Below are 18,846 nucleotides of genomic sequence, written 5' to 3' on the forward strand. Positions count from 1 at the left end.
TCTGGGTAACTATCCGGGTAAGTACTGTGGAACTGTCTGAAGTCTTTGACTGTAGAACAGAGTCGAAGATATTCACGGAGGGTCGCAGGGAGCAGGGGAATTGTCCTGTGGAACTTTAAACTTTCGAGGCCGTTCCCAGTAGGTCCGTGTGTCAGCACTTCCACAGAGTCCCGGCCCACATCTTCGGTTGTCTGTCCAGTCTCTGACGATCTGGAGACCAGAAGATTTAGCCCAATGTCTCCTCTTGTGGAGAAGAGCATAACTAGAGGCCATCTATGTAAGATAGTCACCAATAAGTTCAATAGGAAATTTAGAAGAAACTTCTTTACCTAGAGTGTTAAGAATGTGGAACTTGCTGCCACAGGGAGTAGCTAAAGTGAATAGTTTGGATGCATTTAAAGGGCAGTTAGGCAAGCATTTGAGAGATTAGGGAATAGGTGGTTACGAAGTTAGATTTGGATGAGAAAAAATGGGAGGAAGCTAGAGTGAATCATAAACATGAACTGGTTGGGACAAATGGCTTGTTTCTGTACCAACTATCCTACATGATCCTATAGTGAAACATCAGGATTGGCAAGGAGCGTCATTTTTTGGAACAGAGCATCAAAGAGCCCGTAAAGATGGTTTGGCATGTCTAATCACGCCATGTACTTTGAAATGCAGATCGTATTTTTTTTCATGGGAAGGCTGCAAGTTGCTCAGAGTTTTGACCTGCTTATTTGTCTTTCTGCAGTAATGTTGCCACATGTTAGCCAGGGTGATCTGTCTAATGTTTTCTGGGTAACTATCCAGGTAAGTACTATGGAACTGTCCGAAGTCTCTGACTGTAGATCAGAGTCGTAGATATTCGCGGAGGGTCCCAGGGAGAGAATATTTGCAGTTAGTTTGCAGCCATGTTTAAACATTGGAAGTACATGCTTATGAAATGGAAAATAAGATTGTGCGTACTAAAAATACATAAATCATAGAACCATAGAAAAGTTATGGTGCAAAAAGAGGCCAAAAAGGGAAAGAAGAAACTAGCCACTAATTTTTATCCGACTTTGCGGCACCTGGTCTGTAACCTTGCAGTTTACAGCATTTCAGAAGCAGATCCAGGAACCTTTTAAATGAGTTGAGTGTTTCAGCCTCAACCACCAACCTGGGCAGTGAATTCCAGACGCCCGCCACTCTCTAGGTGAAAAATATTTTGCTCATACCCCTCTAATTCTTCTACAAATCACCTTAAGTCTATGTCTCCTGGTAATTGACCCCTCAGTTAGGGGAAACCAGTCTTTCCTGTCTACCCTATCTAGGCCCCTCATAATTTTGTACACCTCAATTAAGTTACCTCTTAGCCTCCTCTGTTCTAAGGAAAACAGCCCCAGCCTATCCAATCTTTCCTCATAGCTGCAATTTTCAAGCCCTGGCAACATTCTTGTAAATCTCCTCTGCACTGTCTGCAGAGTAATTATGTCCTTCCTGTAATGTGACGAGAACTGTACACAACATTCCAGCTGTGGCTTAACCAGCATTTTATACAGTTCCATCATTACATCCCTGTTTTTGTATTCAATACCTCATCCAATAAAGGAAAGCATTCCATAAACTTTCTTGATGACCTTGTCCAGCTGCCCTGCCATCTGTGGACATGCACTCCAACGTGTCTCACTTCCTCAACCCCTCTCAATAACTTCCCATTTATTGAGTATTCCCTTGCTTTGTTTGCCCTCTCCAAATGCATTACCTCTCACATTTCTGGATTGAATTCCATTTGCCACTTTACTGCACATTTCTCCAAGCCATTGATATCATTCTGGAGTTGACAGCTATCCTCTTCATTATCAACTACATGGTCAATTTTTGTGTCATCTGCAAATTTCCCAATCATGCTTCCCACATTTAAGCCTAAATCATTAATATATACAACAAACAGTGAGGGCCCCAACAGTGAGACCTGTGGAACACCACTGGAAACCGTTTTCCATTCGCAAAAACATCCATCGACCATTACCCTTTGTTTCCTGTCACTGAGCCAACCTTGGATCCAACCTGCCGCCTTCCCTGTATCCCATGAGATCTCACTTTCCTGACCAATCTGCCATGTGAGACCTTGTCAAATGCCTTACTGAAATCCATTTGGACAACATCCACTGCACTACCCTCAGCAACCCTCCTTATTAGTTCCGCAAAAAATTCTATTAAGTTAGTAAGACACGATTTTCCCCTAACAAAACCATACTGACTATCCTTGATCCTTCCGTGCCTTTCTAAATGACAGTTTATCCTGTATCTCAGAATTGTTTCCAATAATTTGCCCACCATTGAAGTCATACTGACCGGCCTATAATTTTCTGGCCTATCCCTCACACCCTTTTTAAATAATGGTACAACGTTCACAGACCTCCAATCCTCTGGGACCTCACCTGTATCTATTGAGGATTAGAAAATGACCCTCAGAGCATCCGCTATTTCCTCCCTGGCTTCCTTCAACAGCCTGGAATACAATCCATCTGGGTCTGGTGATTTAGCCACCATCAAGGATGCAAGTCCCTCCGGTACTTTCTCTCTCGCTATGTTTATTGTATTTAATATTTTACGCTTCTCCTTTAACTAGAACGTCTGTATCATCCCTCTCCTTAGTGAAGACAGAGACAAAGTACTCATTGACAGCCCTGCCCACATCTTCTGCATCAACCAACAATTGACCATGTACATCTCTGATAGGCTCTACCCTTTCCTTAGTTATTCTCTTGCTCTTAATGCACTGGTAAAACATCTTAGGATTTTCATTGATTTTACCTGCCAATATTTTTTCGTATCCTCTCTTTGTTTTCTAACTTCCATTTTTACTTCACTCCTTTACTCCTCTAGGCTTTCTACAGTATTAAGCCTTTTGTGACTGTCATAATCTTTTTCTGCTTTATCTTGGCCTTTATGCTTCTGGATAACCAGGGGGCTCTAGATTTGGTACTACTATCCTTTTTCTTTGTGGGGACATGTCTACACTGTACCCATAGAATTTTGCCTTTGAATGCCTCCCACTGATTTGACAGTTTTTCTTTGTAATAGTTGTATCCAGTCCACTCTCGCCAGCTCACCTCTCAGCTTTGTAAAATTTGTCTTCCTCCAATTTTGAACTTTTACTCTTGTTCTATCTTTGTCCTTTTCCATAATGATGCTAAATCTAACTCTATTATGGTCAAAATTTAATTTTGGCAAACCTGAACTATAATTTTTCCAATTGGTTTCATGTCTTGGATACCAGTGAGGGTGTTGGTTACTTGGAGGAGTGCAGTCAGAGCCAAGTTTCTGGCACCACAGACAGCTGTGCTGTACAGGAGCAGAGAAAGAAGAAAAGAGCAGTAGAAATAGGGGATTCGTTGGTATGGGGAACAGACAGGCGTTTCTGTGGCCGTAGATGTGACTCCAGGATGGCATGTTGCCTCCGTGGTGCCAGGGTCAGGGATGTCATGGAGCAGCAGGACATTCTTCTGGGGGAGGGTGATCAGCCAGAGGTCGTGGTCCATGTTGGTATCAATGACTTAGGTAGGAAAGGGGATGAGGTCCTGAAAACAGACTTTAGGGAGCTAGGAAGGAGATTGAAAAGCATGACCCCCAAAGCAGTAATGTCAGGCTTACTCTGAGTCCAAGGTGCAAGCGAGTATAGAAGTAGGAAAATTCAGCAAATAAACATGAAGCTGGAAAGCTGGTGTAGGAGGGAGGGCAACAGACTTATGAGGAATTGGCACCGGTTCAGGAGAAGGTAGGACCTGTACAAGCTGGATGGTCGACACCTGAACAGGACTGGAATGAATATCCTTGCAGGGATATCCGCTAGCGTTCGGCCACCCCCTCCAGCTGCTGCCTGGCACTCAGCCCTCCCCCGGCCCCCTGCCATTTGGGCCCGCCTGGCACTCGGCACTTGGTGGGCCGCCTTCCTCCGACCCCCTGACACTCTGCCCTCCCTCCCCTGGTCCCCCCTGCTCCCCAACTCTGCCACTTGCGCCCCCCCCCCCCCCCACCTCCTCCGCAGGCCCCGGCACACTCCCCCGGCACTTAGCCCCTCCCTCCCCCGGCACTCAACCCCCGGCCGCCCCAGCACTCAACCCTTCCCTACCCCACTCCCACTCCCACGGACCCCCTTCCCCTGGCACATGGCCTCCTGACGGAGATCGGTCCCCTCCTCTCCTCTCCTCGTGGTGCTCAGCCCCTGGTGCTTGCCTGCCCCCTCTAGTTCTAGTCTCTCCACAAGAGGAAACATCATCCTGGTATTGACCCCATCAAGCCCCCTCAGGATCTTAAATGTTTCAAAAAGATCACCCGTCATCCTTCGAAAATCCAATGCATATAAGGCCAACCTGTTCGACCGTTCTTCATGGGATAGGCCCTTCATCCCAGGATGCTTCTAATGCATTTATATCCTTTTTCAAATAAGGAGACCAAACAATACACAGTACTCCAGATATGATCTCACCAAGGCCCTTTACAGCTGCAGTAAAACTTCCCTAGTTTTATATTCTACTACCCTTGCAATAAACGCCAACATTCCATTTCCTTCCTAATCACTTGCTGTGCCTGCATACTAACTTTTTGTGATTCATGTATCAAGACACCCAGATCTCTCTCTACGACCAAGCTTTGCAGTCTCTCTCAATTTAAGTAGTACACTGCTTTCTAAACTTGCTGCCTAAGTAGACAATTTCACATTTTCCCACATTATATTCCACCTGACAATTTTTGCTCACTCACTTAACCTATCTCTCCCTTGGCAGACGTTTTACCTCCTTTTGACAACTTACTTTCATACCTATCTTGGTGTCATAGGCAAATTTAGCTACCATACATTTGGTCCCTTCATCCAAGTCATTGATATAGATTGTAAATAGTTGAGGCCTCAGCACTGTCCCTGTGGCACTCCATTAGTTACAGTCTGCCAACCTGAAAAAGACCCATTTATCCCTACTTTCTGTTTCCTTTTAGCTAACCAATCCTTTATCGATGATAATATGGTACCCCCGAAACCATGTGCTCTTATCTCGTGTAGTAACCTTTGATGTGGCATCTTATCAAATGCATTTTGGAAATCAAAGTATATAACATCTACAGGTTCTCCTTCATCAACCTTGCTTGTTACTTTCTCAGACAACTCTTAAAAAAAAAAATTAGCTAAACACAATTTCCCTTTCACCAAACCATGTTGACTCTGCCTGATCCCATTATGGTTTCCTTAGCGTCTAACATTTATTGGTGCAGGTGTTTTCTTTTGATAACATTTTAGTTAGAGGCATTGTTGCACTTTAGGATCTTTCATCGATAAATTCAGAAGACTGCAGAATACAGCATGTTAACAAATTCTAATAGAATAAGAAATCTGCAACAGAAATGATGCTGCAGTGATGACTGGGCATTCAGCCCAGAGTTTGCTCAGGACAGGATGTTGTTTGTGTGCTAAGTATATAGTCATGGTCATATGCGATGGAGCAAAGGATGAGGTTTGCTTATTCAAACACTGTGGGCACCAGGCAGGGTGGGAAGGTTACAAACTTTTGTAAAGGAGTAGGCTAAGAAATGGGATGGTTTATTTCAAATGTGTTTCATCATAAAGAAATAAGCACTGTATTTGTTATAAACTCTTGTTCTCAAGCCGTTATGGGCGGAGCTAACTATTTATTGTACAGATTACAACAAAAAATTACTTTCAGCTGAAATTATTAGTTATTACCAGTTAATATGAATGCCTTCTACATACTCGAGTGTTTACACCACTATTTCCTGTTTATTCTATTTTATTGCTTTTTAAAATTAGATGTGACTAAAACAGTGTTGGGGATTACATTCAAAACCATACTCTCATTTTTTTCTTTTGTTGTGAAAGCACATTAAAACATAGCAAAAAATGAATTTCATTGCAGTGCTAAACCATTTATTTATTTATCTGTTTTCCTACAGTGGTTTTAGGACTGAAGCACTCAAGTTTAAAGCAAAAAACTGGATAAATATTTGAGGGAGTGCTGGTGCAGTCTTGATGGGCTGCATGGCCTCCTTCTGTGCTGTACTATTATAAATGGGTAATCAGGAGCTGTATATTTTTGGGACTGTTCAAATAGTCTACAGTCTTCTGATTCTATAGAAGTTCCTGTATGAAATTTTGATAATTGGGCAAATGCAAGAGATACTTGAGCTAGTTTAAGATAGTAGATTAATTTGTTGTGCATTATTAATGCTATAATATAGTGCATAAGCTCTGCATAGAACTATTGGACTGAGTGGCTTGTTTCTGTGCTGCACGTTCTATGTAATCAACAAAATGATTACTTCTGCCATATTGCAGTTGTCAGATATGCTACTACTGTAGGATTTTTTTGGAGATATTTCCCAAAACTGCTCTTCATATTGCAGCTCTAGAGCTTTACTGTTTTCTTAAATAAAAATGTTTCCTATCTATGCTTGTTTTAGAAGCTGAAATATTAGAGAAATGATTAATGTAGTAAAGCTAAAATGGATACTGGGAAGAAAAACCTTAGAGATAATTACAGACATCCAAGCTTTTTTCAAGGATCCTTGCTGAATTGTAAAAATATATTATTTTAATAATATTTCACCCAAGGTATTTATTTTATGAAAATCTTGGCAACAAAATTCAGTTTTCAGTAAAATTCTTAACCTATTTTTGGAAAGAAAGTAGTAAGGAGCAAACTTGCATTCACTTAGCACTTCTAAAGAACCCTGGATGTCCCGAGTACTTTACAATTAAATACTTTTTAGAATGTGGTCAGTGTTCTACTATAGGAAACACAACAGCCAATTTGTGTTCAGTGAGGTCCCACAAACAGCAATGAAATAAATTAACAAATTTGAGGGACAAATGTTGTCCAGGACACCAGGAGAATGTCCCTACTTTTTGAATACAGCATCTACTCTTCTCAGAATGCTGCATCAAAAATCTATTATCTTAAATCTGAATGATTAAGTTCTATGAAATTAATATTTATATGAAGCTCACGATTGCAGAAATTGATAAATTTGACATATAAATTTTGATTTCAATTAAAGGTACCATTGCGCCTCTGCTTCACAAACTAAAATGACCAGGCTTGAGGAACTATTTCAAGCATGTTGTAATACTCCCATGACTTTGATGAACTTGAAACTAAGAATTGTCCTATAATGTAATTTAATTTATAAGTCAAGAGAAACTGGCTTCTTTAACTAATTTTGCTGAACATATGATGCAAATAATTAATTTGATAACATTATTAGATTACAGTGAGCGAGTGAGTGTAGGCTCATTACATAATGGCAATCACATAAGTGATATAAATTTGTCACTATATAGCTTTGACTATCAAATTAGAGGTGATTCTGTGCTGCATGCTTCAAGTAGCACATCTATAAACATTGATAGGAAAATCAGGGATACAGCTTTGCAGACCCACTAACCTGACCGACATTCCTTGTCAGTCTGTGCTCCCATTTGAAACATGAATTCATGAAATCACCCCTATAGTATATTTGCAATAATACTAAATATTCTTGAAACTCTTTACAACAGAGCACTGCTAATTTTGCCTTTTTGCTTTGAATCAGGGTGTTCTCTCAGTAGACTAGCCAGATTTCCTCTTCAATCATTAATTAACTGGTCATTATCATCTGAGAGATCTTGCTAATTGTGAAATTGCTGCTACGTTTCCCTAGATAATATTTAAAATAATTGTGTCAGAAGTTGAGATGTTGAAATATGCATCAAGGTGCTAAACAAATACAAACCTTCAAGGTATCATGAAGAAGCCGATGCATATTGTTCTTGCATGTTTTTTTAAATCAGTTTTAGCTACTGAAAGCCTTCCAATCCATGAGTTTGGCAGGAAGAATAGAAATTCAGAATACTATTTAAATGGAGAGATATTGCAAAGCTTGGTGGTACAGAGAGACCTAGGTGTCCTGGTACATGAATCACAAAAAGTTAGTATGCAGGTATAGCAAGTGATTAAAAAGGCACATGGAATGCTGGTGTTTATTGCGAAGGAAATAGAATATAAAAGTAGTTGAAGTTTTATTGTAGCTGTGAGGGCCTTGATGAGAACACATCTGGAATACTGTGTTCAGTTTTGGCCTCCTTATTCGAAAAGTTATATAATTGTGTTAGAAGCAGTTCAGAGAAGGTTCACTTGACTCATTCCTGGGATGAAGGGCTTATTTTGTGAAGAAAGGTTGAACAGGTTGGGCATATGCTCATTGGAGTTTAGAAGAACAAGGATGATCTTATTGAAACATACAGGATACTGAGGGGACATGATCGGGTAGATACCAGAATGTTTCCACTTGTGGGAGAGACCAGAACTAGGGCACACAATTTAAGAATAAGAGTTCTGCCCTTTAAGACGGAGATGAGAAATATTTTCCGAGGGTCATTAGATTGTGGATTCTGTCCTCCGGGACACAGTGGAGGCTGGCTCATTGAATTTATTCAGGGCAGAGTTGGACAGGTTTTTGATAGACAAGGGAGTCGGGGGGGGAGGTGCAGACGAGAAAGTGGAGTTGAGACCTTAACCAGATCAGCCATGATCTTATTGAATGGCTGGGCAGGCTCGAAGGGCTGAATGGTCTATTCCTCCTAAGTCCTATGTTCCTTTGATACACAGTAAGAAATTTTATATGTGCAGTTTAGTCCACTAAGTAAAAATGATTGAGTATCACAGTTGAATTAACTCTGAAAGCAGAACACGTTTCACGAGGCTGGTGGATTACAGTATTAATTGTAGGATATCTTTCCACGCTCTCCACCATTTTGGTGGGCATACAAGAACTTCTAACTAGCTGTCTGCAACACACAATCTGTTGTAATGTAATCTTAAGCCTCAGGAAAAGTAATTTTGTGTTTCACCTGTCCAAAAATATACAATTTGATAGATCCCACACATGCAAATGAAGTATATATATCAAAATTATATCTTCAATGTATTTAAAGAATCGGTTCTAAGAGTTAAGAAAAGTTTTACTTTTTCTATATCGTCTTTTTGGGAGGATGGTTATTTGATATTCTCTTTAGGCTTTGCACCTTGTGAAGAGGAAGGGCTGCATATTTGAATGGAGGCTTCTGCCAATATAGCAATTTTTTTTTGGAGGTGCTAACAGCTGCCCAAAGTGATGGGTTTTAATTTTTGATGCCCAAAGGGAAATGTTTTTTTCCCCTCTGTGCTTTTCAAGTGGTGAAGAATGTTAATGCTGGGGAAATAGAATGCTTCCCAATATGCAGCATCCACTTTCAGCACTAGCAGGGATGGCGCAGCCAATAACAGAGTCCACTTCCCAGTTCTTTGCCTTAACAATGTACCTCAGTCCCAAGCTCAAATGAGCACCCCCTCAATTGGTCCTCATTTCTCACCACCCATCCTTAAGCTCGTTTATATGATCATTTGACATTCCCTGTCTAATTAGAGGCAGCAGGCCTATACGCACTGGGAACTGGATTTAAACAGGAAATGCTGGAAAAACTCAGTAGGTCTGACAGCATCTGTGGAGAGAGCAACAGAGTTGACATTTTGCATCCATATTACTCTTCTTCAGAACTACGGAGAAGTAGAAATGTGATGAAATTTATATCGTTTAAGGGGGTGGAGCAGGTGAAGCTGGATAGCAGGCCAGCAATAGGTGGTTGCAAAGGAGAGATTGACAAAGGTGTCATGAACAAAAAGACAAAGGGAGTGATAATGGTAGTGGTAAGAGTTTAAAAAAAAAGGTGCTGATAGTGGCATTAAGGTAAGAAAGCAGAATGTGATAATGGAAGAACAAGGGTAAGCACTCTGAAAAGAACAACATGTACAAGTAATAGATAGCCCTTGTGGGGGTAGGGTGGGGGGGAAAGGGATCGAAAATGGGATAAGAACAATGAATGAAAATAAAAATGAATAAAAATAAGCGGATAAAAATAAAAATGAATATTGAGAGAAGGGATAAAAAAAGGTGTGTAGATAGAGGAGAGAGTTCATGGTCTGAAGTTGTTGAACTCAGTGTTAAGTCCGGAAGGCTGTAAAATGCCTAATCAGAAGATGAGGTGCTGTTCCTCCAGTTAGTGTTGGGCTTCACTGGAACATTGCAGCAGGCCAACTCTGACATGTGGGCATGAGAACAGGATGGTGTGTTGAAATGACAAGCAACAGGAAGGTCTGGGTCATGCTTGTGGACAGACCGAAGGGTCCAGAGACATAGTGAAACAATGGATATTTGCATTCAAAGAGGGAAATATGCATAATGGAGAGAAGACTGTTTGCAAGGGAAGGCATTTTAAAATCTTACGAGTATGAAAAAGCCTTCAGCATCTATGCCTCAAGCAAATGTCTTCAAAGGACTGAAGTTAAGAAAACTCACTTTGAATTCGACTTGTTCAGGATATCATGTTTTTTTGCCTGAGTGTTTTAAAATTTGTGTCTTAATGTTGCTTTAATGAAAGTGTAACTGGGAGTTAGATTGATTAGGGGATTTAGAAGTTATCATCGTAGTAATTTGTAGATCTATGTATGTATTTAAAATAATTTCTCTTATTAATAAATGTTTAATCTAGTTTTGTAAAAACCTATAAGACTTGGTGGTCTTATTAGTTCTGAATTCAAGGCACGCATCTTGAAATTTATACAAATTGAAAATTAGTTGTGATAGTTGTTTCAAGTTTCCTTCTGGGATTTGACCAGCTTAGCATTTACCATCTGTGTCATAACACTTGATGCTATTTTATATTTAATTTCTAGAATGTGGGAAACCAAGATAAAATCAGCTACACATGAGATGTGACCTCTAATTCTAGAGATATACCTTATTCACAGTGTTGTGTATGATGCGCACTACCTTTGCAAATAGAGAATGCACAAGAAATAAATTGTGTTTCATTTAACAAAACAGACATTGAGACATTGACATCTTTAACTTGCACACCATTGCAATGGAGTAGACAATCATCCTGCTGGCCCAGCAAAGCCCACGTCCCGTGAATGAATAAAAAGAAATCCATTGATTCTGAGATACCGAGAGCCAGTAACAACCCTGGAAGTTAGGGTTTTTGTACTGTGTATTAATTTTATTGATGTGTAGTTAGTATGAATATTTCGCTATGACCATGGGATTCAGTTATGAATGTTGTCTGAAACATCTGGTTTTAAAATTATGGCTATGGATCACTACATTGACATATTTGAGGTTTTGTATAGCAGCTCATTTTTTCATTCTATTATGAATCTGTATGTTTTTTGTAGCTGTGAATAACTATTTATTTCTCTTTAGAAAAGTGAAAGGGGGTAACATAGATGTTCACCCAACGGAGAAGGCTTTGGTTGTTCACTATGAAGTGGAAGCTACAATTTTGGGTGAGATGGGTGATGCCATGCTGGGAGAACGAAAGGAGTGTCAGAAGATGTAAGTAATAGCCAACAAGATCCTTTATTTATCAGAATGTCATTTTTAAATGATTAAATGAAAGAATATTATCCATGTACTATAATGTATGACTCATAAAAGTACATTTTAAAAGTTACAACAGCTTGCATTCACATAATGTCCTTAATGAAGGAATGAATAAGTGTGCAAAATATCAAACATGCAACAGAACAGAAGTTCAATAAGAAAAACTATTCAACAAGAAGGACACTAAAAGATAGTTTTCTCCTGGAAAATGGGAACTCTCCCTATATTGTATAATTGCACGCTGCAAAATGTCTATGACCTCTAGGAGGCTTTAAGTTTACTGTGGAGGTTCTCTGTTGTCTGCAATTGTTCTTTTCTTTTTTTAACTGTACCATTGGGTACATTCATCTGTTCTCGTTTTACGAAGATGTTGTTTGTTTCTCATGGCCTTTTTAGCAAAAAATACATGATCAGGAAAAATGCTGAACCCTCAGATGCCAAAATTTATTTATAAATATTTATTTTTGGTTTTGAAATACAATGTTCCAGATATCTTGCCTAATTTCTTTATGCTGGCATTGGTCGCTGTTGACATCAGTTTTTGTTCACTGTTTCTACTTATCAAACATTGAAGGAAGTGGCTAGTACCATTAATGTTGTAATAGAGAATAAGTCCCTAGGCCAACAAGTAGAGCGTACAGTCATTTCTTTATTAGTGCTGATTAAGTGGATATGGCCTGACAAAGAGGTCACTGTTTTATCCCACCGTCTAATTTCTTAGGAAGTCCTTCATTGTTCAAACCTAAGGTAGGAGACCTTGGTGACCGGTGGCAAATGGCATTTTAATTTTTAACAGTGCATGTCATATACCTGAGTTAATTTTGAACATAATGGTAAATCTGATTTTGATAATTCTGAATCCTTTTTTAGTTTGTATGCTTTTTGGGAAAACAAATATTTTAGAACTTGTTAAAGGGGCTCTTTTAAAATAAGCCTGCCTGTTAGAATTGTGTATAAAGTGTTGCTTTACAAACCAGTTGTACAAGTTCCAAGGCTGCTTGTCCTTGGAATCTACCTGTGACAGGTTTTTCAAAAAGAATAGTTTTGTAATTACTGTAATGTAATAGATTTGCAATGCATTTTAACAATGTGCCATAATGATAGTTTGTGTCTCACTATAACTGACTATGTCAGTTCTTGTTCTTGCCTCCTTAGAAGTAACTATCCATATACTTACAATAAAATTTTGCAGATATTTGGAAAGTGCTATATAATGCTTATTGCACCAGTTCTGTTGCCTGATGGCTGATGAAATAATCACATCAGAAATTCATATGGTTACATTTGATGAAATAATATCAAACTGTACACTAATTGATTATTTGGCTAAGAATATCCTAAGTTCTTGTTTTTGGAAACTTCGACCCATTTTTTTCAAACTAGCAACAACCTCCAAAATAGATAGTGAGACTGAAAAAGTTAGAAAGGGAATATATGGAGATATCATACTGGTTCAATGAAAAGTTAAAATTGAAGTGTCTGTTGAAAACATTGAGTGTCTTAAGGGAGCTGATGGTTCTTTGGAAAGCAGCAAACAGTGATCAATGCATGCATAAAGACTGGTTTATTCAATATCATGGAGGTTTTCAACAAGATCCAGATTTCTTAGTCTCTATGATGATAGAGCTTTCAAAAACCTGGAAGCTCAGTCATTATTGGGCAAGGTTGATCTTTAGCAACTCTGTGTCCAATATCTCCCTTGCATTAAGACATTTCAGTGATGTATTAAATCTTTCTGATATCCTAAATATTCAACAAGGGTGTTATCCAAGGGGATGTGATTGATGGTGGTGGTCATTTGAAGTAATTTAATTTTCATGATCTAAGATGCCAAATGGAAATCACAATCAGGGCAAAAGACATTTTAACTACCAGGAAACCAGCAGTACCTTTGTAAGGAGATGAACAATAGTGGAGCTGCAGTATTAGATATTAAACAGAACATGAGCTTTAGCCCATTCTTCAAGACATTTCTTTCTTGCACAAATGCAAAACAAAAATTGAATTAGTATGAGCCTTCCTTAATGCCTTAAGTATGGCAGTGTTTCCAGTATGACTGGAAGGGAAAGTAACCAGGAATGAGATCAGGTAATGGGACCCTTTATGAACAGATATGTGTATTTGCTAAAACCAGCACCACATTTTCACTGGCAACTATTTGTATAGTATCCTTAACCAGATCATACCAAAGTCATGTAGACATGAAGGGAAACATCCAATTTATCTTTCTTAAAGAAAGGGGAAACAAAAATAATGAGAGTCTGCCAAACAGCAAGAGAAACTGTGACAAATGGATTTTATTGCAGGCAAGTTTGAGGTCATTCACTTAGGGCCTAAAAGGATAGAACTGAATGAGATAGAAGCAGTGCAGGACCAAAGAGACTTGAAAATAAGAAAAACTTGCTTTCATATAACACCTTTCATTACTGTATGAAGTCCCAAAGCACATTGCTGCAAATGTTGCAGTTTTGAAGTGAAGCCGCTATAGTAGTGTTGGAAAGGCAGCAGCCAATTTGCGCTCAGCAGCTCCCACAAGCAGTAATGTGATAATAACAAGATAATCTGTTTATCTGAGGGGTCCTGGTACATAGATCACTAAAATTCCATGAGCAGCTACAGAAAATAATCAAATAGAAAGCTGGTATTTATACCAAGAGAGCTAAAACAAAAGGGTATAAGTTATACCACATCTTTACAAACCTTCAGTCAGACCACACCTGAAGTATTCTGAGTATAGCTGGGCATCACACCTAGAAAGGATATATTGGCGTTTGAGGGAGTCCAACACAGATTTACCAGAATGATACCTGGACTTCAAGGGTTAAATTATGAACCAGATTACAGGGTTGCATTCTCTGGAATTTAGAAGGTTAATTTGACTGAAGTTTAAGATATTAAGGGGAATAGATAGAGAGGAACTATTTATACTCATTGATAAGTCTAGGACGAGGGAGAATAGTTACAAATTAGAGTCCAACCTTTCAGGGCTGTAGTTAGGAAATAATTCTACACAGAAAGGTCGGTAGAAGTTTGGAATACTCTTCCATAAATGACAGTTGATGCTAGGTCAATTGTTAATTTTAAATCTGAGAGAGATTTTTGGTTACCAAAGGTTTTAAAGGGAAAAGGCAGGTTTATGGAGTTAGGTTTAGCTGCTTGATTCCAAAATGTATTGATCTCAATGACTGAGCATCCCCAGCCCTCTGGGGTAGAGAGGTCCAAAAATTCACAAACTTTTGAGCATAACAATTTGTCCTTATCTCAGTCCTAAATGACTGAACTCTTAGTATGAGACTACAACCTCCTAGTTCGAGACTTCCCACCTAGCCTCTCACGCCCTCTAAGAATTTTGTTTCAAAGCAATAGTGCCTCGTTCTTCTAAATTGCAGAGAATTTAGGCCTATTTGTCTTTGGAATTCCCAAGCCTGGTTGTGAAGAAGACATTGACTAGGACGCTTTGGTGGAGACTGTTTATTGTTTGCCACAGAGCTTACTTTCCACTCTAACATCTCACCCAGTGCTGGCTGACTCTTCTTTAGATACACATTTGAGTATAATTAATCAATACCCAACACCTGTTCACCTTATTACCTTAAACTATTAGGTATTTAACATCCATCAACAGACCCTATTAGATACTAACAGATGTACCTCTTGAAATTAAATTGAAATGCAAATAAATATTCATAACAAAAGTTACAAAATCATAATGTTATCTTATATAATCAATCTTTAACATACTCCATATTTCTGGACTTGAAAACAAAAAATATTTAATAATGTTACAACATGAAAATGTCCATGTTCTCTCAATTCATTTTAACACGAGGCGTCCCTCAAGGATATCCAACAATTTATTTGGATAAGCAGTTCTTTTTGTGAAATAATCCGACAACTGGTTACTTGTGTCGATTCATTTTATTTTTGAAATCTCATTCCTTTCAAACATCTTTTATACTTGCAAGACCAATCCTCAACCCCCTTTCTGTAGCACAGTGTTGAATGGATATAGACCCAGAGCAAACGGTTATCTATATAGCATTGTAACTCTTTCGAGTTATCAACAGATCGCATGTAACTCTTTCGAGTACATTCACAGTTCTTGGTTTCCGGGAGTGGGACATGAACCCACAACCTTCTGATTCAAAGGCGAGGGTGCTATGAACTGAGCCACAGCTGACACCTCTATATAGCATTGTATAGGCACATTTTTACCCTAATTGCCCCTTATATAGGAGTTCCTTTAAAGTGCTTGATAAATTCACAGCCATATCTGTCGCTACTACCAGTGCAAGGTCTCCGCAGCTAAGGTGCTTTTAACTACTCTTGATTCCCATGTTAATGGACAACATTTATCGTTTTTTCATTGAATCCTACTGTACTCAAATAACCATCAGGAAGGTTAGTGTGTGAGGGTCACTAAAAATGACTAATTTTATTCTTTCTGGGTCACCCAGGTTTGGAAATCTGAGCATACATTCTTCTAAACTTAATTTCTTCAATATCTTTCTTGCTTTTAGCACTTCCCCAACAGTAGCATATTTCAGCATGGTGCTGAATTCTAATACATCATGACACTTGTCCAGTCTAGTTTTTGTGCATAACTAGTCTAGTTGCCCAACTAAGCTTCTTAATTCATCTGCTTCTCCTTTCGTTGTCGAGTCTTCCTTTTGTTGGCCCAATTTATTGGGATCCTGTTAACATTCTGCAGGTAAGACTGTTGAGTTAGGGTTATTCCCAACTTAATCTGTCTAATATCCAACTCTCTACACTTAAAAGCTCCAGAAGCCTGACTTTCAATTTCGAATTCCTTTATAATTTTATCTATCACAGATTTCTCAAATGTCGCATATCCTTCCACACACACACACACACACACACACACACCCCCCCCCACACCCCCCCCCACACCCCCTGCCCCAACCACCTTAGGAAATCATCTATGTGCATTAAGAAAATGCCTGCTAGTTTTCCTTCATCGTACCAATAAAGCATTGCTGAACCTGCTTTAGTTGAAGACAAACAACTTTTAGTAGGATAGACCAAACTGAAAAATACCACACCCTCGATGCATTGTTTAGCTCGTAAACACACTTATTTAGCCTCCATAATTTCCCCTCTATCTCCAATTTCTTTTGGAGGTTTTAAGAATACTTCTATTTGAAATTGTTCCCCTTGCAAAAACGCTCCCATGAGTATGTCACTAAAAGTGCTAGGAAAATCCTCGAACTTACTTTTCCTGCTGTTGGGGAGTCTACTCTAACTTTCTGGTTGCCCAGTTGTATCTCAAATCCCCAAGCTGCAAGCCTGGCCTTAGCCTTGAATGTACCATCCTTTGTACATATCCATCTATGGGACAACACAGGCTGTCATTTGTCTGGCACTTCCATGTAAATGCCAAACTCTCTCCAACTGTCAAGTACTTTTTGTTTTGCCTCCTTTACCAATTTACCATCTAGTTTGTTAGTAGCCACTAGAGTTTCTCTATTGCAGGGGCTCCTACTACTTGTGTTGCCCCTCGCCTGTTCTTTGGCCCTTCTTCATGTTAAACTATATCCTCTACTAGATCTCTTGTCCCTATCTGAACTACTACTACTTGACCTGTCCCTCCTGTGACTAGACTTTCACAAGTTCTTGATCATTTCATTGGGCTGTGATCACTAGTAGATCCACTGCTTGAACTTACACTAAGTTTCCTGGCTTTCCACATTTTTATTTCCTGCCAGTCCACAGATCTGATATTCTGCTCCTTATTTGTACATTCAGCCAGTTTTTATATTTCCCTGTGGCCTTCCCTGCCCTTCCAATTATGGTGGCTTCCTTCCACTCACTAGCCCCTTCTGGCATATATGCCACCCTAGTTTCAACTTTCGGTAGTTGATCTTTGTGATGGCCCTATCCTGATCTTCACTATCACTTGGCCTACTCTCGGTTAGCCTGTTATCTGCCACAAATCTGGCATACATGTGTGTGAAGTGCGCGGTACATCTTCAGTTTCCATCCTCTGTTCTGGTTCCGTCAATGTGTAATCAGTGCCAGTAAGCTGCGGGGAATGTACTTTAATAGTTTGGTTACACCATGTTGAAAGATTATCGTTTTCCATCAGTGCCTATAACTTTTCCTGGGCCCCTCCATTCTTTCTGCTTCCTCTTATTATATGTCATGTCCCCAGGCTTAAAATTCATTTCCGACTGCCTGATCAGATAACCTCCAAACCGTCCTGATATTTTTCTGAAACCTCTGCCTTAATAAATACTCTCCTCCCTGCATCCATATGTTCTGCAAAAATGGAATTAATGATAGTCCCCTCCAAAGCCAGGGTATGGCCCCACATTATTGAAGCTATCTTTGGATTCCAGCCATAAACAAATTGATAGGGGCTGTAGTCCCTAAACAGCTGGAGTGTGTTTTTTCCCCCATGTACTGCCTACAGTAGAGCAGTTGTCAATTTACAATTCAGTTGGTCAGCTAAAATTTTTCAGAGCATTTCAATCACAGCATGATTTTTCTCTCACATCCAATTGCTGAAATGGCTTTCTGCTGCTGTATGCATGGCTACAATGTTCAAATTTTCATACAAACTCTCGATTTCATCATTGGCAAATTCTCCTCCATTCTGTTAAGAATTTAGCTGGTGCTCCCAGCCCCTTTCCTATTCATTATTTTATCGATAATTACATTTTTGTTTTTACTAAAAACGACCTTTGACAGACTAAATATAGCCGCTATGTATACAAAATGTAGAAAAAAATATTTGTTATCCCATACCTTGAGGGCCATCACTACAGTTTCATTAAAGTCTCTCACCAATGGAAGACTTAACTGCTGGTCATGATGGCGTTCTCCTGTACTTTATTCAAATATCACATTTTTCACTAATACCTTTGACAAGTCTGCATCTTTTAACAGAATCTTCAACCTATGGCCAGAGGAATGTGCATATTGTCGATGTAGTTTGGTAATAATTTGTTTCTTTTCCTTTAAATCCCTATGCCCAGCTATCATTGATACCTCTTCAACATTCGGTCTAGAGATGATAGGCCTTAAAGAAATACAATAATGTCCTGACTGTGTAAATTGCAAATCTACAGATCTAGCAAAATCAGTTGCTTTATCATGCTCCATGTCCAACTTCTTTTGGGCCTTTTCATTGAAGGCTTACTTAACAGTAAAGGTATTTCACTTGATACCACATCAGTGCAGATAGTGATTCACCCCTGCTATTTTACACAGAATTACTATTCTCTTTAGTGATTTCAATGTGTCACCATCACCAAACCTGAAACAAGAAGAACTGTCACATTCTTTGACTTTACTTCAGTCTGCCTTACTTAACAAATCCATGTAACATTTTAGCCAGTTCACCCCACATGTCATGGATGTACACCCACCAGCTCGAATTTCACAATT

The 18,846-nt window shown here is 39.2% G+C and overlaps 1 protein-coding gene across 1 annotated transcript in view; it reads left to right on the forward strand.

The window, feature by feature from the left end:
* The window catches only part of kifap3a (kinesin-associated protein 3a), a 229,571-nt gene that overhangs the window by 17,589 nt on the left and 193,136 nt on the right, over positions 1-18,846 (forward strand). The window contains exon 2 of the mRNA XM_078561360.1: positions 11,257-11,388. Coding sequence (XP_078417486.1) covers positions 11,257-11,388 — 132 coding nt within the window. The remainder of the gene's footprint in view (positions 1-11,256; positions 11,389-18,846) is intronic.

The sequence above is a fragment of the Cetorhinus maximus genome, chromosome 17, assembly GCF_964194155.1.
Source record: "Cetorhinus maximus chromosome 17, sCetMax3.hap1.1, whole genome shotgun sequence".
Classification (NCBI taxonomy): Eukaryota; Metazoa; Chordata; class Chondrichthyes; order Lamniformes; family Cetorhinidae; genus Cetorhinus; species Cetorhinus maximus.